Source organism: Erinaceus europaeus, chromosome 4 (genome assembly GCF_950295315.1).
Source record: "Erinaceus europaeus chromosome 4, mEriEur2.1, whole genome shotgun sequence".
Classification (NCBI taxonomy): Eukaryota; Metazoa; Chordata; class Mammalia; order Eulipotyphla; family Erinaceidae; genus Erinaceus; species Erinaceus europaeus.
The window spans coordinates 145410840-145430738 of NC_080165.1; the positions used below are offsets into that span (position 1 = coordinate 145410840).

General features: G+C 42.0%; 1 protein-coding gene across 6 annotated transcripts in view; it reads right to left on the minus strand.

Annotated features, from left to right (window-relative positions):
• Positions 1 to 19607, minus strand: part of ATG5 (autophagy related 5) — a 100488-nt gene extending 80881 nt beyond the window's left edge. For 2 of the 6 annotated variants that reach the window (XM_060190698.1, XM_060190695.1), the window contains exons 1-3: positions 19338 to 19605; positions 13245 to 13410; positions 9466 to 9593 (exon numbers count right to left, since the gene is read on the minus strand). In XM_060190698.1, the coding sequence (XP_060046681.1) occupies positions 9466 to 9593; positions 13245 to 13352 (236 nt within the window). In that variant the 5' untranslated portion in view covers positions 13353 to 13410; positions 19338 to 19605. Of the gene's footprint in view, positions 1 to 9465; positions 9594 to 13244; positions 13411 to 19337 lie in introns of those variants that run through there. The other 4 variants (XM_060190694.1, XM_060190696.1, XM_007523925.3 and 1 more) reach the window with 4 other exon arrangements.
• Positions 19608 to 19899: the final 292 nt, after the last annotated feature.

Here is a 19899-nt window from a genome sequence, read left to right on the forward strand (position 1 = left end):
GTGTCTGTCTGTCTGTCTCTCTCATGCACCACTCTGAGCTGACTTTTTTCAGAAAGAAAAAAGAAGGGCCGGGTGGTGGTGCGCCTGGTGGAGCACACGGTCACAGCGCACAAGGACCAGAGCTGGAGCCCCCACTCCCCACCTGCAGGGGGGAAGCTTTGCGAGCGGTGAAGTAGGGCTGCACCACTGTCTCTCTCCCTCTACCCTCTCAATTTCTGGCTTTGTTTATCCAATAATTCAACATGACGGCAAGAACTTATTTTTATAAAGAAAGAAAATATCCAAAAGTAGACAGAGGTTTTTATGTTATTTGTATACTTCACAGTAACTGGACGTAAGTTACAGAAGACTTGGTACACAATGCGACTAGAAAGAACTAGACGAGGTTAAGCGCAGGTGGCGCAAAGCACAAGGACCAGCGGGAGGATCCTGGTTCAAGCCCCCGGCTCCCCACCTGCAGGGGAGTCGCTTCACAGGCGGTGGAGCAGGTCTGCAGGTGTCTGTCTTTCTCTCCCCCTATCTTCCCTCCTCTCTCCATTTCTCTCTGTCCTATCCAACAACGACAACAATAATTACAACAATAAAAAAACAACAAGGGCAACAAAAGGGAATAAATAAATATTTAAAAAAGAACTAGATACACAGAAATGAGAAAGTATTGACCTGATCACTGAAATGCAAAAAAGAAAAACACACTAAATCATGCTACACCAAACTGCTCTCTTAGTGCTGTATCAGATATAAGGCAGGCCAGAGACAGTTACAAACTACCTACCATCTCTTAGAAATTTATGTGAATGTATGACAATGAACAGCAGTCACGTGCATTCAGAAGGGTGCCCGTTTCGAACATATGTATGTATATGTACACATATATCAGTTACGAAACTAAAGAGTAAAATTTAAATATGCTATTTTAAATTCTCATAAAATATTAATCAAGTATTCCCTCTGAAAAATTAAGGGTTAGAAATAAAATTTAAATGTCATGGTTTCTAAAAAGTAGAATTAAGTATATAAAACTTAAGTATATAAAGTATATAATATATATATATAAAGTATATAAAAGTATATAAAAACTAAGTGTATAAAACTGCTATAGAAATAGCCAAGGAGCCAGGTAATGGCAGTAAAGCACACAAGTTACCACATGCAAGGACCCAGGTTCAAGTCCCCAGCCCCCACCTGCAGCAAGAAAGTTTTAAGAGCAGTGGATCTTAAAACCCACCCCCTTTCTCCCTCTCTTACCCTATGCCTGTTTCTATCATAATTAAATACATTGAATACATAAATATTTTAACAAGCATTCTACGTGATACAGTTAACATTATCCTCTAGCACTCTTTAAAAATAACACAGGACAAGAAAAACAAAGTGATTTCCTTTTCTTTTTCTTTTTTAATCTCCACCAGGGTTATTGCTGGGGCTCACTGCCGCACAACAAACACACTATGCCAATGGCCTTTTAAAATTTCTGATAGAAATTGAGGGGGAGGGGGGAACAGAGAGGAAGGAAAGGGCACACCAGCAGGACTGTGTCACCACTATGAAGCTTTCCCTGTGCAGATGAGGACAGGGACTTAAATCCGGGTCCTTTCACACGGTAATGTGTGCGCTCTACCGAGTGCCACTTTTTTTTTTTAAATCTTACAGAGTTCCTGGGGCCGAGCAGTAGTGCACCCGGTTAAGTGCATACAGTCAAGTGCCACTTTCTAACCCTCCTAGCAGAATGATTTGAATGCATAAAGACATTAAATCCAAACAGATGTAACTTCTAAATAAACCAGCTTCAAAGTGGCTTATTTCTGACAAATATATCAGTATACAAAAAAGAGAATGGGGAAGCTACTGGGGAGGGGATGGGATATGGAGATTGGGGGGCGGGAATTGTGTGGAGTTGTACCCCCCCATCCTATGATTTTGTTAATGTCTCCTTTCTTATAAATAAATACTAAGAAGAAACTGAATTTCTGTTGACAGCACAGTCTGATTTCTATCAAGGATTTAAAGTCATTAATTCGTACAACTTCCCTAGAATAATTATTCTTTACTTGATTCTGTCATCTGGCTCCTTACCCTGAGCACGGAAACTACGTAAGCCACTAGCTGTAAGAAAATCAAAACTGTCACTTGGCTGTCGTGTCGCCTCTCCTGTCAATTTAATCTAAATTTAATAAGGAAAAAAAGTCTTGAAGATTTCCATCTGGAAAATATCCCAGGAGACCCGACCAGCTAAGGACTCCATCTCATGCCCCCTAAAAACAGACAGTACCATACTGTTTACTGTTGGATCTATTTTCAAATTATTCATTTTCTTTCTCTTCCTTAAATTGCTCATCTTTTCTATACTCAATTCTCAAAATGACTGGCATTTTCATTTTTCTTTGCATAAGTTCTTCACCCTTTCATAACTGCTCAAACACACACACACACACACGCCCTGGCACATGGTGTGGCAGTAACGGCCATGAGCTGAGATCAGCCAGAGTCCTCATTCTAGTCGCAACAGCTGCAGTCACACAGCAAACCGGTATTCTAAGGTCAGCGCTGATAGGAACCTTGCCCACACACTCACTACACAACGACTTACCTGCCCCACCAGCTGTCAGAAGTAACACCCTATAAATTAACGACTCAATGGAAACAAGATTTCACTTCACTGAGGAAAAGAGTGTAACTCAAAAGTAAACCAAATATTTATTATTTCAAAAAAAAAAAGCAAAAGTAAACCAAAGTAACTTAATAATAGAGTCCATTTTGCCTTCTCTATAGTATAAACACAAAGTTTTAACTTAGCACTGCTCCAGTTTTCTAAGCCTACTCTGATGTACAAAAAAAAAAAAAAATTTTTAAGGGGGCCAGGCGGTAGTGCAGCAGGATAAACACATGGTGCTAAGCACAAGGATGGGTTTAAGAATCCCTGTTCACCATGTTCGAGCCCCCGGCTCCCCACCTGCAGGGGAGTCGCTTCACAGGCGGTGAAGCAGGTCTGCAGGTGTCTGTCTTTCTCTCCCCCTCTGTCTTCCTCTCCTCCACTTCTCTCGGTCCTATCCAACAACAAGGGCAACAAAAAAAAAAAAAAAAAGGGAAAAAATGGCCTCCAGGAGCAGTGTATTCATAGTGCAGGCACTGAGCACCAGCAATAACCCTGGAGGCAAAGAAAATAATAATAAAAAGACAAAGGGGTACTTCCTGTATGAAATGCTAATTAACTGCATTCCAAAGATCTAATTTACAGAATGACTTCTAACCTTTTTAAAATTCAAAACATTAGGAAAATGACTAAACATGAAAAGAGCCTATGCAACACTTCAGGTGCTGGATATTTCTAAGAGTTTTTTTAAAAGGGAGTACAAGTTACAAACAATGCCTGTGTAAACTTATATTTTACATGTGAAATCAGGGATACAGTTTTAAATTTTGTTTTATTATACTACATTTAAGATCATGACAAGTTATTTGCTTCTATTTTTAATTCCAAAGAGAGTTTCAACTTTTTACTTTCCATAACCAGTCCTGAAGAATGGATTCATTTACACAAAAGAGAATCCTACTGGAAATGTTTACAGCTGACAAAAACAAAGTTCATGCCTATGATCTAGACCAAGGGTAGGGATAGTAACAAAAGTATGCTTTAGAAAAACCAACACTCCCAGCCAACAGGAAACATCACCCCTTAAAATACAAGGTTAGAGCGCCCTCTGCTGCCGACACCAGCCAAGCCACTCTTGCAAGAGGACGCTGACATCAGAGCTGTGATGAGCGCTGCTCATGCCCCATCGGATGTCTTCCTTATGCGACATGCCGGTGGGGCAGGCGTGAGGTGTGGGAGACGGGGGCCGGCACCACCACCGAGAGGCAGCCCCGGTCAGGAGCCCACCACTGCCCCACACTACCTCGCTACCCAGCGATCTTTCCAAGCAGCAGATGGCTCCACCATCCGCGGGCGGGGCTGGCTCTGCAAAGCCTCCAGGCCGGCGGGTGTGCACTCCACCAGGCAGGCGGCCTGTCCTCCTGCCCCAGGCAGTTATCTTTTTCAATAAAGAGACGAAAGGCTGTAGACGACACATAGACAAAAGTTTAAATGATTCACCCAAGGCTGCACAGCTGGTAAAGTGACAGAGCTGGGATTTGAACCCTGGTGTCCACGAGCCACGCACGCACACAGAGAGCTAGCTACACACGCACCTGCATCCACTCATGAGTGCGATGCAGAGAACTGAAGCAGGTACGCCTGAAAAGAGAAACAGACCTCAGCTCCTGGGAGAACTTATGGTGGTCACCACGGGGCGGGGAGGGGAGCTGGACCATCTTTAGTGGCGGGAGGGGTGTGGAATGATACCCTACTGGAAGCTTGTAAAGCACTGATAAAAAAAATTAAAGTAATAAACCGTGGGTCAAAGAGAAGAAAAAACATACAGAACTGAATGAGAACATAACGTCGAAATTCATGAATGCAACTAATAGGGCAGAGCCGACAGAAACTGGAGGTTAAGTGTCCACCCGAAGAATAAGCTGAGAAACCACGGAGGCGGCTCCGAGGGCAAAGCACGTCTTTCCTCCACGAAGCCCTGGGTTCCTGCCCAGCACCAGACAAACGTGCACACAAACTCCGGGGCTGGTCAGTCGGCGCTCTGCTGTCTCACCTCTGGTTTCTCATAAAGACGGAGAGTAAAGCGCACGTGGTGCGAAGCGCAGGGACCCGCATAACGATCCTGGTTTGAGCCCCCGGCTCCCCACCAGCAGGGGGGTCATTTCACAGGCGGTAAAGCAGGTCTGCAGGTGTCTCTCTTTCTCTCCCCCTCTGTCTTCCCCTCCTCTCTCCATTTCTCTCTGTCCTATCCAACAACGACGACATCAAAAAGAACAACAATAATAACTACAACTAGGGCAACAAAATGGGGAAAATGGCCTCCCGGAGCAGCACACAGGTAGTGTAGGCACCCAGACCCAGCAATAAACCTTGGCAAAAAAAAAAAAAAAAATCTTTAAAAAGAAAAAACAAACTAAAAAACTGGCTCAAGGACATGTGAGGTCATATGTGAGGTCTCAGTTCACTCTGACATCAAATTAAAAATAAAAAAAGCAGAACAAGAACGTGAAGTATCATGAAGACTGGATGGTTACACATTATGGATGTTTTAATAGCACTGAGCTACAAGGTAGCACAGTTTACTTTACCATCCATCTTACCACAATTCAAATCTGATTTAAGGGGTGCAGGAGACGGTGCACCGGACCCTCAAGCATGACAACCCAAGTTCGGCCCTGAGCAAGGCGTGTACCAGGCTGGTACTCTAGTTCTTTCTCTGCCTCTCACATTAATGAACAGATAAAAGTTAATCGATGTGCGTGTATTTATTTTAAAGTAAGCTCTTTAATCTGTAACTGAATTCCCATAGGAACCAGGATGTGAAATATTCCAAAAGGGCAGGGGCAAACAGACTCTCATGCCTAGGCTCCATCCCCTGTACCACCATAAGCCAGAGCTGAGCAGGGCTTTGGTAAAAAATAAATAAAAAATAAAAATAAAATATTCCGGGAATTGGACGGTAGAATAGTGGGTTAAGCACACGTGGCGCAAAGCACAAGGACCAGCGTAAGGTTTGAGCCCCCGGCGCCCCACCTGCAAGGGGGATTCTCAGGTGGTGAAGCAGGTCTGCAGGTGTCTGTCTTTCTCTCCCCCTCTGTCTTCCCCTCCTCTCTCCATTTCTCTCTGTCCTATCCAACAATGACAACATTAATAATAACTACAATAAAACAACAAAGGCAACAAAAAGGAAATAAATATTTTTTAAAAATTAAAAAAATAAAAATATTCCAAAATAAGTTAAAGAAAGAAAGAAAAAAGGAAAATAGAAAATTGGGTAAAGACAAAGAAATAAAAAGCGAGCCATTTAAAAAAAAAAATCAATAGAATTGATAAAACTCTACCATTGCTGACAAAAATAAAAGGAGAAATCAGAAATCCCCAAAATCGTGGTCCTGGAGGTGGCGCATTGATAAAGCTTTGATCTCTCAAGCAAGAGGTCCCAAGTTCAATCCCCAGCAATCCCACTCAGCACATGTGCCAGAGTGATGCCTGGGTCTTTCTCCTCCTTTCTCATAAATAAATAAAAATCTTAAAAAAAAAAAAAAAAGAGAGAGAGAGAAAGAGATCCCCAATATCAAAAAAGAAATAGGGCATACCGATACACATCCTGTTACCATTAAAAGGAAAGACTTTTTAACAACTTTGTATCCACAAAATCAACAACTTAAAAGAAATGTAACAATTCCTTAAAAACATTAAAAAATCACCAAAACTCAATCAATATGAAATACATAATCTGAATTGAACTAAATACAAAGAAATGTAATTCATAATTCAAAAACTCACCAAAAAAGAAATTTTACTACACATTTAAAGATTAACACAAGCTTTTCAGAAAACTGAAGAGGATGATACTTTCCAACTCATTTTTACAAAAGTCAGCCCTACTCTCAGATCAAACCAATAACTGATTTAAATATATAAAACCACACACAAACCCATGAATTAAGACACAAAAAAGTCAAAAAATATTGACAATGTGTAACAAGTGTATATCATTCTGAAGTAGAATTTATTAAAGGTTTGCCAAGTATAGGAATCATTACAAAACACCCAACATGTTATCACTGTAAGGAACCAGGTCAAAAGCCCGACTCCCTGCCTCCAGGGGAAGCTTCATGAGCACTAAAGCAAGTCAGCCACAATCTTTCTCCCTCTCTATCTTCCTCTCCTCTCTGTTTCTCTCTGTCCTATCTAGGATGGATGGATGGATGGATGGATGGATGGATGGATGGATGGATGGATGGATGGATGGATGGAAAATAGCCTCCAGGAGCAGTGCAGTGGGTGGGATGCATTGGATCGACCTTCTCGTTGTGCATCCCGTGAGTACCCATTCATTGGGGAAACTGACGATCCTTCCTAGCCGACTGAATCCACATGGATCCCAGTCACTTTCAAAGCCAGCAACAAGCAGCTCCTGACAGCTTTCAACCTGACCTGTTGACTGGCTACGGAAGAAGGGCAAATGCTAGAAGAAGAAAGTGCAGTGGGTTAAGCACACGTGGCGCAAAGCACAAAGACCAGCGGTAAGGATCCTGGTTCAAGGATCACCACCTGCAGGGGAGTCACTTCACAGGCGGTGAAGCAGGTCTGCAGGTGTCTGTCTTTCTCTCCCCCTCTCTGTCTTAGCCATCTCTCTCCGTTTCTCTCTGTCCTATCCAATGACATCAATAACAACAATAAAACTATAACAATAAAAAACAACAAGGGCAACAAAAGGGAAAATAAATATTTTTTAAAGTGGTTTCATGCATAATGTTTAGAAAATTAACACCCGTCTAACTAAAATGAAGGTATGTGAACACGATTATGATTATAAATGGGCTCAAACATTACTTCCTGTTATTGTATGTAGAATCACATCGAACACTGAAATACAAACTACACAGGACTGCGCAGAACAGCAGCTGCAAGATGATTATTCCCAATTATTTACTACGAAAACTATAGTTTTCCATACAACCTTTTCCCTGTTATAGAATCTGTAAAGGCCAAGGCTGCGGCTAAAACCATACAGTCTACACAGCCCCCCCGCACACAGCCGAGAATTACCAAGGTCAAATGTCTCTAACAGAGGACCCACAGGGGTGAGCACAGGACTTGCAAACTTGAGGTTCCAAGCTGGGTCCCTGGTACAGCCTATGTCAGGATGATGCTCTGCTCCCCTCTCTCTCTACTGAATAAGTAAATCTTCAGGACTAGGACAGCTTACCCATTCGGGCATCTACCTCTCCATGTGTGCAGCCCAGTCTGAGCCCAAACACTACATGGGAATACGCCATAGCATTGGGGGAAGCTCCAGTGATGTGATCCCACAACCCTTCTGAAGCAAAAAGAATGACACAAGCTGGCCCAGAAACAGTGAAATCTTACATGTGAATGACTAGTGAGACCCTGACAGAAATGTGTAGACACACACCAACAGGTCCTTAGTTGAAAGTTGACTTACGCTGAGAAAACTAGAACCCTATGTCAGTAGCACAAACTCTCATGACAGCTTAGAACTATACATATAAAATAATACAATTTCAGTGGCTGACTATAAAGTACAACTGTGAAGAACACACATATATCCTAATGCTACTCACCCAATCTTTCCCCCTCCTTCCTTCCCTCTACTTTCCTGATCTTTGTTTCTGTTACACTTCTTGCAAGTCACTTTCCCATTCCAAAACCTCCAATTCTTCTGAGAAATAAAAAGAAATGGAAAACATTGACTCATCTATGCTGCCTGAGGCCTGAGTCTACTGGAGTTCTAATAAGTCTGATACACAGTCACAAAGCTCATGATGTTTGATTTTACACTGAAAGCTGTCAGAGCAATCTTACCACCCCTCCTCAGACGCATCACAATACAGAATGTCACTCTGTACTATACGCTTCTCAACTATCATAAAAGATCTATTCACCTACTAGGAATTCGTTAGCACAAGCAGAGTCCCCAAAATTCACACCTTTCTGAGGATTCCTCGAACCTGAGTCAGCTATACTTATTAAACATTGATTGGCTTCCTCCCTTCCTCTTTTTTTTGTTTTGTTAACAAACCTCCTTCAAATGTCTATGTTTTAATATTCCTAGAATCAAAGAGCAAATTCATTTTTAACCCCCTTGTATTTTTCATTATGATTCTGCATTTTTCAATTCAATTACACCTATATATGGGTGCATTTCAACACCTGCACCTCAGCATAACTTGAACCCTTTCTTTATATTCTTCTGTCATTTCCTTTTTCCTGCCATTAACAGTTTTGGAAGCCAATAAACAAAACTCCCAGTAACAAAGGAAACATAAACAACACTGTCCATTGATAAGCACAGATATGTAAGTTCAATATGCTCCTTAAAAATAATATAATATCAAAATATTCACTCACAGCAAAGGAAATAAGATGCATTTTAAATTTATAACCAAAGCTTCACAAAATGCGCTGATGGTGTAGTGGTTACCTGAATGTATCAAACCATTTAAAGATGCCACCTTATTTAATCATATATATAACTATCTGCCCTAAGAATTTGGAGGACAGAAACAAAAGTGAACAGTGTCACAGAAATGACTTCTTCACAAAGTAGCTTTAAATAAGTCTGCAAAATAAAACTCCACAATTAGAGATACTATTATGCCACATAAAAAAATTATTGCTAAAAACACACAAATCTCTCCAGTCTCTTTCCTAGGCATCCAAATAAGGCAGAACTATTTCCAATAAAATATTCTAAACAAACTTCGCAACTCACTGCACTATATGAACTAGTGATTATTATTCTCCCTTTGGTGAACTCTTAAAAATTGCTGCCGGGCACTACACCTTCTTTTAAAGCAGATAGTCAATGCTTAATAATGCAGGAAAACAGCAACAACACTCACCATTTCAGTGGCGTGCCTTCATATTCAAACCACATCTCACTAATGTCTTCTTGTCTCATGACCTTCTGGAAGTGCTTTTTCACTTTGTCAGTTACCAACGTCAAATAACTTACTCTTGGCAAGAGCAACTGAAATGAAAAGGTGTAAAGCTGTATTTCTTTTTTTTTTTTTAAAGGTACATATGTACTACACAGGCCTCTAAATTTGAGAGGAATAAAGCCACGCTCTTAACATGACTTTGAATTTTCCACACAAAGTCCACTGATTTTTATAGAAAATTAAATGGTTATGGTTAACAAACGCTTTCAAATTCCTTAAAGGATCATTACTTTTAGCACTGCTTGTATATATCAATACATGCTTATAATAGACACTAACCTATAAGCTTTCCGTGATACTTTTCTCCAGATAAAAACAGAATGTAGTCAGGTGACATATTATTTAGGATACTTATTAGTTCTACTGAACTTAATATAAAAATTTAGAATGATTCACCTGGGTTAACTGTTTTAAGAAAATAACTTTGAATTGCTACTTTCATTTATCAATCAATAAACTTATCAACTGGCACTTCGTAATCATCATTTTGATAAACTACCTCACTTTAGATTAGTTGCAAGTAAAAACACCATGGCAAAGACATAATCTGTCTTTTTTTTTAAACTTTTTTATTATTTATTTTTCCCTTTTGTTTCCCTTGTTGTTTTATTGTTGTTGATGATGTCATCATTGTCTGATGGGACAGAGAGAAATGGAGAGAGAAGGAGAAGACAGAGAGGGGGAGAGAAAGACACCCGAGAACCTGCTTCACCACTCATGGAGCGACCCCCCCTACATGTGGGGAGCCGGGGCTTGAACCGGGATCCTTACGCTGGTCCCTGCACTTCGCGCCATATGCGCTTAACCCCAATGTGGCCTTTTCCATACGAGGTTAAAGTTAAGTTCAAAGTGAAACTATACTCAAAAAACTTTTGAAGGTCCGGGTGGTGATGCCCCTGGTGGAGCACACACGTTACAATGTGCAAGCACAAAGACCTGGAGTCAAGCCCCAGTGGGAAGTTTTGCAAGTGGTAAGGCAGGGCTGCTGGTGTTTCTCTTTCTCTCTCCCTATCCTCCCCTTCACTCTTAATTTCTCTCTGCTTCTATCCAATGAATTAATAAGTTTTTAAGTTTTGAACAGAAGTGGTTTAGCCGAAGAACATCTACCTGAGCACACCTGCTTTGTCATCTGAGTCAAAGTACAGTTAACTCCTCCCCCCACTGACCTCTTCTTCATGAACCTCAGTCAGAACGTGAACAGGCTGCGCTCCTGAGGCCAAACCCTGTTCTATCACCTCACCTGAGCCTTGAGGATGTTCAGGAAAGAGACCTATTGGTTCTCAGACATTAAGATGTTTACCTCTTTTCACCCAGAATCTTTACAACATCGCTATTATTAGAAACTAAAACTAATGTTTACAAGCATGGTTAACAACCAAGAAACATATGGTCTAAAACTACACTGGCACTAAGCTTTTTGCTGAAACTCTAAAGCTAATCATCGCTAATGATTTTGTGTAGTTTCTCCCTATATGATTAACTTACACTTAAATATGAAGTGGTGCACCTGGTTGAGTGCACACATTATAATGCACAAGGACCCAGGTTCGAGCCCCCAGACCCCACTTACAGGGGAAAGCTTTGAGAGTGGTGAAGCAGTACTGCAGGTATCTGTCTGTCTGTCTCCCTCTCTATCTACCCCTTCCCTTTCAATTTCTGACTTTTTCTGTCCAAAAATTTAAAAAAGAGAGACCAGAGCACTACTTACAGGAGAGAGTAAAAAAAAAAAAAAAAAACTATTTGAAAGCCACCCAAAGGAGGAATGTTAGGGGAAGATGACCTGAGGGCTCTGAAACCCAATTCTATCAGGACCCACAGGGAGAAGAGGTAAAAAGGAAGGGCATTTGGAAGTAGCAGTAACTCGAGGTGTGGCTTAAAAAAGAAGAGAAGACAGGACCATAGGAAAAAATGGGCAAAACTATAGACAGACAGAGAGAGATAACTAACAGAGATAACAGTCAACCCACATCTGCGATCTTGGGAGAACCACTGCAGTTTCCAGTGGAGGAGATGGGAATAGAGAACCCTGGTGGTGGGAACAATGTGAAATTATACAAGTTATTTTGTAATTTTGTAAATCACTAATAAAGATAAAATAAAAGGGGGGAAGCCACCCAAAGTTAAAAGTATTAATTAAAAAACTAGTCTGAGAGCAAAGCATAAATATACTAGACAATATTATAAAAGAACAGAAAAAAATATATCTAGTAAATTAAATTCTTCTAAAAGCAAACTGTAACATTTTAATTATAGAAGTTTTCCTGAAGACTAGAAACCTATGAAATGTCCAAAGTTAAAACTACTAAAATGTACCAAATCAATTATAAGTAGCCAAATACTAGTAACAAAAGATTTGGCCATAAGAGGGGGATGTACAGAGAATAACCAAATCATTTCTATACCCCAGACATTAATGAATGGGCTTCTCAAATATCTTCCTCCAGCATGCTGACTTCAGCATTGCCTCTCAGACAAGAAGGAAAGCAAACAGAAAGCTTTACTAAAGTAAGATAACAAATAGTTCAGTATGGTCCAAGTTTGGGAGGAAGCATCAGGGTTGTAGTTTTTTTGTTTGTTTACTCTCTCTCTCCCTCTCTCTCCCTTTCTATCTTCAAAAGTTGTCCCAACAAATACAAATAAATACAGATAGTTACAGAAATAATACATCAACCCACATCTATGACCTTGGGAGAACTAGTGAAGTTCCCAATGGAAAGGATGGGGACCCAGAATTCTGGTGGTGGTAGTGGGAACAGTGTGGAATTAATCCTTGTTATCTTATATTTTTGTAAATCAATTATTAAATCACAAATAAAATAAAATATGTTGTCACAAAGCACTGAAGACCCAGCAATGGGGAGAAAGAGAGGAAGACAGGCAGAAATAAATAAATGGAGGAAGGGAGTGAGTGAGTAGGGAGGGAACAGAAGGTCAGTCACTCAGTCCAGCCCTACAAATCCACTTCCACTTTGTCCAGATCCTCCTGGAAAACCAGTATTGTGTGTACCTGAAGCATGAAATGACAACCTGAGAATGCCTTTGGCAGCTAATGTCTACTCAGTATACACACTGGACACTAATGCCTATGTGGCCTGATGCTAAACTCAGGCTACTTGCTTGGAAAAAGAACAGAAAAGCAAACTGTGGTATTAAGTCAATTTCATAGAATAAGTATTAACTTAATGAATACATGGAGATACATGTAGATATTCGTAATTTCACTGAACTATAAAAATAATAGGAATCTGGGGAATGTCATACATGTACAAACTACTGTATTTACTGTTGAATGTAAAACATTAGTTCCCCAATAAAGAAATAAATTATTAAAAAATAATAATAATAATAATCTTAGCTAGTTTTCTGTAATCACCTAAATACAAAAGAGTCGAATACAAGCTCTTTTTTCAAAACAGCTAGCATTAAGCAGTAATAATCTCATTATCAGGTTATTCATATGTGAAAAAGTAAAGATCTCTTATCAATAACTGACAATAATCTTTCCCTGTGGTAGAACTAGGGGTAGTTTTTATTTTCTTCTTTTTGTATATCAGTATTTTCCATTTTCCCCCAGAATAACAATGTCTTAGAATGTGGGTAACAGCCTCTGCACGTTTAGGGCTTTATTTACAAAAACAGACAAAGTCCGATACCCTATTTGCTACGGTCGGCATACTTACATAATAGGGTTCTGCCTCCCGTTCTGTTATCTCATCCTGATACAGGGTGAAGCAAGTCGGAATTCGTCCAAACCACACATCTCGAAGCACATCTTTGTCATCTGTCATTCTTCCAATGAGCAAAGCAGTACATATAGGCTAAATTCTTTTTACAACCAAAGCCAAACTGAAAACAAAATGAAGAATTTCAGTCAGATACTTGCAAAGGTGAACCTGCTCTGAAACTTAAACATACAACAGGCAAAGCGCCACAAAAAACCATTAATTTCCCCCCTCACAGAAGTGTGATCAGCATTCTTTAAAGCTATGCAAAACTCAGTACAACTTCTATATGTAAACCTTCACTTATTTAAATGGACCCCTGGAGTCACCAATTCAAAACTACACATGTTGATGGACTCGAGGAGTGAGCCAGAGAAGGTGTGAAAAAAACATTTGCATCTTTTTTCTAGATGGCTTCTCCAGAGTGAGCTCTTGCAGCCTGGTGAGCGGCTCTGTGGACTAAGCACAGAGAGACCTGCGATCAGTCCCTAGCACTGCACATATAGTAGTGCTCAGCCCTCCTCGCAGATAAAAATCATTCTCTCTCGGGTCTTTTGAAATCTATTTAAATAAACACATGAATCTAAAGGAATTAAATAAAGTGAACCTTCCCCCTATGTCCTAGTCTTCACCCTTTGTCTAAATTCCAAAATAAACATTCCCACCATTACCTGTTCCCCCTCTACCCCATGGATTTTTTGCCTTTCTCTTCTTGGAAAAAAGAGCTCTCATTCTGTAGAATCTCTGTCAGTCTATTGCCATGCTAAATTTCCTTTTCCCCATAATGTGGTCCTTTCATTTCCAGCCTTGTTTGCTGTACTTCTCTTTTCTAAACCCTGACTCAATAGGCCTCTTGCTCTCTGCCACCATTTCCCCAGCCCAGTATGTTCGTCTCTCATCTACTCAAGCCCACTGCACTGTGCAGCCCAGCTCACAACCTCTGCCCGCAATGGAACAATAAATGCTTTTACTTCGAACATTCAAACAGTCTCTATTCCACAAATACATCACTAACCTGCAAACTGAAATTTTCTGAGTAAGGTCAAACATAACTCTTGGCCAATATAACCAGTGTCCCCCCGATCTAGGGCTATTATTCAGTATGAATGTTTACAGTCTGAGTAAATGTTGACATCTGTTGCTACCTGGATACTGAGATTCAATCTTGTTCTATTTATTTATTTCCCACTTGCCAAAGGATAGCTAACCCATACTTCTCATAAAATATCCTTTGGAGACGTCCTAACCATATTAACTTAGCCAGATGACAGTCATAAACACTCAATTATTCAAGGAGCTTTTTTGTTTTCTCTTCCACTGACCAATGCCAAATACATCAAGATGGCCATAAATCAGACAGAGAACTCTAAACAGTATTGTGAATTTTTTATCAGACACTTTTTTTGTATCAACACACCTGGAAATTAATCAAATACCATGTTACCTATAGGTAAATAAACTAAAATGGATGAAGAGAGACTGACTGTTTAACATAACAAGAATACTATGTCACAGTCAAACCAGCATAAGCACTGGTCATCTAGCAAATGAGAACAGCACTTATAACCTAAGACAGCTATGAAAACTAAGATAACATGGAAAGAAAGCACTTACAGCAATGCCTATAGCAGAGTACTAGAGTGTGTCTGTGATTATGATTTACAGAGTAAGAGTCACTTCTCAAAAAATGTCAGCCATTAGAACACCAAGAACTAAGAAAAACCAAAAGGATTATAAACCTAAGTAGAAAAGTTAAGAATAACGGGAAATAACTAAACTAAGAGCATTCAAGACAGAGTCACCCAATGATCGATCGATCACACTCCATGCCCAGCTGAAGGTTATGTAATGAGGATAATTTAAAATTTTTCTAAATCTCAGGCACTGCCCAGAAGATACTAAAATACTAGACACACATGGAGTAGAGCACATTGAAGTCTTTCCCAGACTTTGTTCAACACTGGTGGTTCCTTATGCTACAGGGTAGACTTCTCCACTGAGCCTTCCAACTTAGCCGGCCTTCAGTACCAACTCAAAACAGCATTCTGAGTATGTCTTGGCCAGAAACTACTTCTTCACTACCACTTTGCTATAGTGTACAGCACTTAAAAAATTTATAGTAAAGTGTTTTTATATCTCTGATTACTAATCTTATCTTCTTTCCCTCAAAAAAAAAAAAAAAAAAAAAACTCATACCAAATGCTGACTTCCCTACCACCTCCAAATACCCACAGTTATGATTAAATAGGGCTGTGTAAAAACTTTCAAAAGGAGAGAAAAGAAATAAACGGGAATTTGCTCTCTAGTTCTCAGGAGAATAAATTTGCTCTCTAGTTCTCAGGAGAATAATAAAACTATGGAACTTGAAAAATGGGTGGAATATGAACAGAGAAAAAGAAGACACAGATTCCAAGCAGGGCCAAATAGCGGCAGCAAAGGCAGGAAGTGGGCAGGAGCATATGTCTGTCAACATCTTTTAGGAATTCTGACTGGGAAAAACAGAGAAAATAAAAGAGCTGATATCGTGGCATGTTTTGGTATCATTGAGATCCTAAGCAAATCACTTGACTTTATTAAGCCTCAATTCCCTTTCCTATAAAATTCATGGTTTGCAGTGAATGAGATAGCTAACTGGGATACAGCTGTTCTGCCGTGCTGTGACGCAGACTCAAGTCCAGTAACTGGGATACAGCTGTTTTGCCATGCTGTGACGCAGACTCAAGTCCAGTTCTGACTGCACTGGAGGAAGCTCCAGTTGTCTGTCTGTCTGACTCTCACTCTCTGCCTCTCTGAAAAAGTCATCCGGTAGTGGCAAAGCCCCAGTGAGAACAAGCAACAACAAATTTACCAGGTTTTTCTGCAAGAAAAAGTATCAAGTGTTTGACACAGTACTGAATACATAGTAAATGTTGAGAGATAAAAGCAAGTCTTCTTTTAATGTTCAAGGTAAAAAGACCAGGCCGTGACGTGTACCGTGAAGGAAGGTGGCCAGCTCCAGTAGCAGTAAAATTTATGATAGTGAAATACATATATATTTTATATATATATAACACCCATGTTCAGCAGAGAAGCAGTTACAGAAGCCAGGCCTTCCACCTTCTGCTCCCCTAAAAGAACTTAGGTCCATACTTCCCAGAGGGATAAAGAATAGGGGAGCTTCCAATGCAGGGGTTGGGACATGGAACTCTAGTGGTGAGAATTATATAGAATTATATCCCTCTTATCCTACAGCCTTATAAATCATTATTAAATCACTATCAAAAATAAATGTATATAATTTTAAAAAATTTAAACTGGGGGTGGATAGCAATAAGGATCATGCAGAGACTTGCATGCCTGAGGCTCCAAAGTCCCAGGTTTAATTCTGGGCACCATCATAAACCAGAGCTGAGCAGTGCCATGGTTAAAAAATAAATAAATAAATAAACTGCAAAAAATATTATATATGGGGGTCAGGCGGTGGCGCAGTGGGTTAAGCGCACGTGGCGCAAAGCGCAGGGACCGGCGTAAGAATCCCAGTTCGAGCCCCCGGCTCCCCACCTGCAGGGGAGTCGCTTCACGGGCGGTGAAGCAGGTCTGCAGGTGTCTCTTTCTCTCCCCCTCTCTCTCTGTCTTCCCCTTCTCTCTCCATTTCTCTCTGTCCTATCCAACAACAAAGCAACGTCAACAATGGCAATAATAACCGCAACGAGGCTGCAATAACTAGGGCAACAAAAGGGGAAAAATGGCCTCCAGGAGTGGTGGATTCATGGTGCAGGCACCGAGCCCAGCAATAACCCTGGAGGAAAAATATATATATTATATATATATATATATATATATATATATATATTCCACAATGGATCATCTCCGGGTAAATCCCTGGACATTTAGCTACAAAGTGGAGCGTCAACGCAGCCCCAGCATCCCTCCGTTCCCCTAGTCCCCCCTTCCAAAGTTCAAGGTAACTGTTTCATACCTCCTGACTCCTCAAATATCCACATCTTCTTACTCATCCTCTCATTCTCCTAGACCTGATTTTCTATTTCTTTCCACACTGCTAACAAGGCTCAGTGGTTTTCAATAGGAATCTGGATGCACAGCCCTAACCCATCCAGAGGAAGAGTTCACACGTCTTCCCAACTGCCAGTGCTGACGAGCCTTCTCATCTTTCATCACCTGTGCATTACCAATTCCCACTTTCACAGCTCCAGCCCAGGAGCTGTGGATCATTTCTGGATCATTTCATATTGTACTACTGCATACTGACATTCTGTTGGAAAGCTTAACACAAAAAAAACTCAAAGTTTCACCACTCACAAAGCTTCCCCTGCAGGTCTGCCACCACCTGGTCCCCAGACGGCACTTTCTATCAAACATCATTCATCTAACGGCACCAGTAATCAGTTACTCTTTACTACTTCTAGGCCTTTCTAACATTAACTATATGGTAATATTTTCTTTTGTTTTTTTTAATCGCTGGGACTTGGTGCCTGCACTACGAATTCACTGCCCCTGGTGGCAAACGCTTAAATCTAGTGTAAACTTGTTTAAAATCCCCCTTGCCCACTACTCTCAGCCTAGCACCTCCACTTTCAAATTCAAAATTCAACCAAACAACTCCCCTAAACCGAAAGAAAAAAAAAAAAAAAAACAATTACAAACAGTTTCAGCTTCAAGTCTCCAAAGTCCCCCAAACTCTGAGCTGTAGCGAGTGGACTCTGCAAGGCTTTGGCAGCTCACACTACGTGGCAGCTTCTGGGCTCGGATTATGCTGAAGCTCCACCGTGTCTCGTGTCTGTTTCCACAGACCTCTAGAAAAATCCAGAGCCGGGTGCGGGCACCTGGTTAAGTGCACATGTTACGGGGCGCAAGGACCCAGAGTTCCAGCCCCGTGTCCTCACCTGCAGGGGGAAAAGCTTCACTCGCCGCTAAGTATTGCAAGTATCTGTCTCCGTTTCCTCCCTCCCTCTCAATTTCTCTGTCTTATCAAATTAAAAAAAAGTTAAAAAGAAAAAAAAAAAAAAAGAACGGGGAGTCAGGCGGTAGCACAGGGACTGGCGTAAGGATCCCAGTTCGAGCCCCCGACTCCCCACCTGCATGGGAGTCGCTTCACAGGCGGTGAAGCAGGTCTGCAGGTGTCTGTCTTTCTCTCCCTCTCTGTTTTCCCCTTCTCTCTCCACTTCTCTCTGTCCTACAACAATGACGACATCAATAACTACAACAACAATGAAACAACAAGGGCAACAAAAGGGTATAAATAAATATTTTTTAAAATTTTAAAAAAAGAACGTAAAGAAGAAAAGAAAAAAAAAAGGAAGGAAGGAAGGAAGGATAGATGGAAGAAAGGAGAAGAGAAAAGAGAAGAGGAAAGAGGAGAGAAGAGGAAAGAGAAGAGAATGGGCCGGGTGGTGGCGCACCTGGTTACGCACGTTACAGCGCGCAAGGCCCCGGGTTCGAGCCCCTGGCCCCCACTGCAGGGGAAAAGCTTCACGAGCGGTGAAGCAAGTCTGCAGGTGTCTCTGTCTGTCTCCCTCTCTGTCACCCGCTTCCCTCTCCATTTCTGGCTGTCTCTCATAAAGATCTTTTTGTTTAATTTCTTAAGAAACATTCAGAACCGAGCCAGTTTCTCTAGGCGACTTGCACTTCCCTGATGTGAAAAGTGAACCCCCCGCCCCTAATCAAAATATGCGAAAGTTCTCTGCCAACAGAAGTAAAAAAAAAAAAAAAAAAAAAAAAAACATTAAAAAAAGCTTTTGTGAGTTTAGCACCGTTGCTGCGAAGAGCAGACAGTGAGTGGTCGCTGAGAAAAGGATGCCCACCGAATTCGGGTAGAATCGAGCCGGCTGCGTGCAGGAAGCGATGGCTTCGGGCGGCTGCCCCGGGGCTCAGCCGCAGCCCCGGGCTCCCAAGCGTAAGGACGGACAGACACAGGGACAGCGACAGACCCACAGCCTCGGGCCGGCCCAGGCCGAGCCCACCTCCCCGGGCAGGGAAGCCCCCGGCCCCGCCACCGCCGGCCCCGCCCAGCCCTGCCCCCGGGGGACCCGCACGCCGCCGCGCCCGCCCTACCCGGAGCGCCGCCTTCTCCTCGGGCTGCCAGCGCCGCTGCAGGCGCTCGGGGCCGGCGAGGACGGGGCGGCGGCGCAGAGCGCCCGCACACGCGGAGTCCCCGCGCCGACACCCGAGCCCCCGCAGTCCCCGAGAGCCCGCGCGGCCGCCGACACCACCGGCGCGGAGCCCCGAACCCTGCGCCGCGGCACTTCCGCCCTCCGGCACCCAGAGCGGTCGCGCAGCCAGGAAGCCCCCCGCCGCCGGTCCTCACCCTCGGCGCCCGGAGATGACGTCACGGGACCCACGTGGCCCGCACGCCGCCCTCTGAAATCCGCCCACCACGGGGGAGGGGCGAGCCGGAGCCACCGTGCGCGTGCGCAGACTGAAGAGTGCCTGTGACTGTGGATTCAACCTTCCCGGCAAGATGACGCCTTGTACACCACCCCTTTGTAAATTTAATTTTCTTAAACTTTTTAAAAAATTCTTTATTGAGGGGTTAATGGTTTACAGCCGACAGTAAAATACAATGGTTTGGGGGTGGGGTTATAGCATAAGGGTTACACAAAGAGATTTTCAGGCT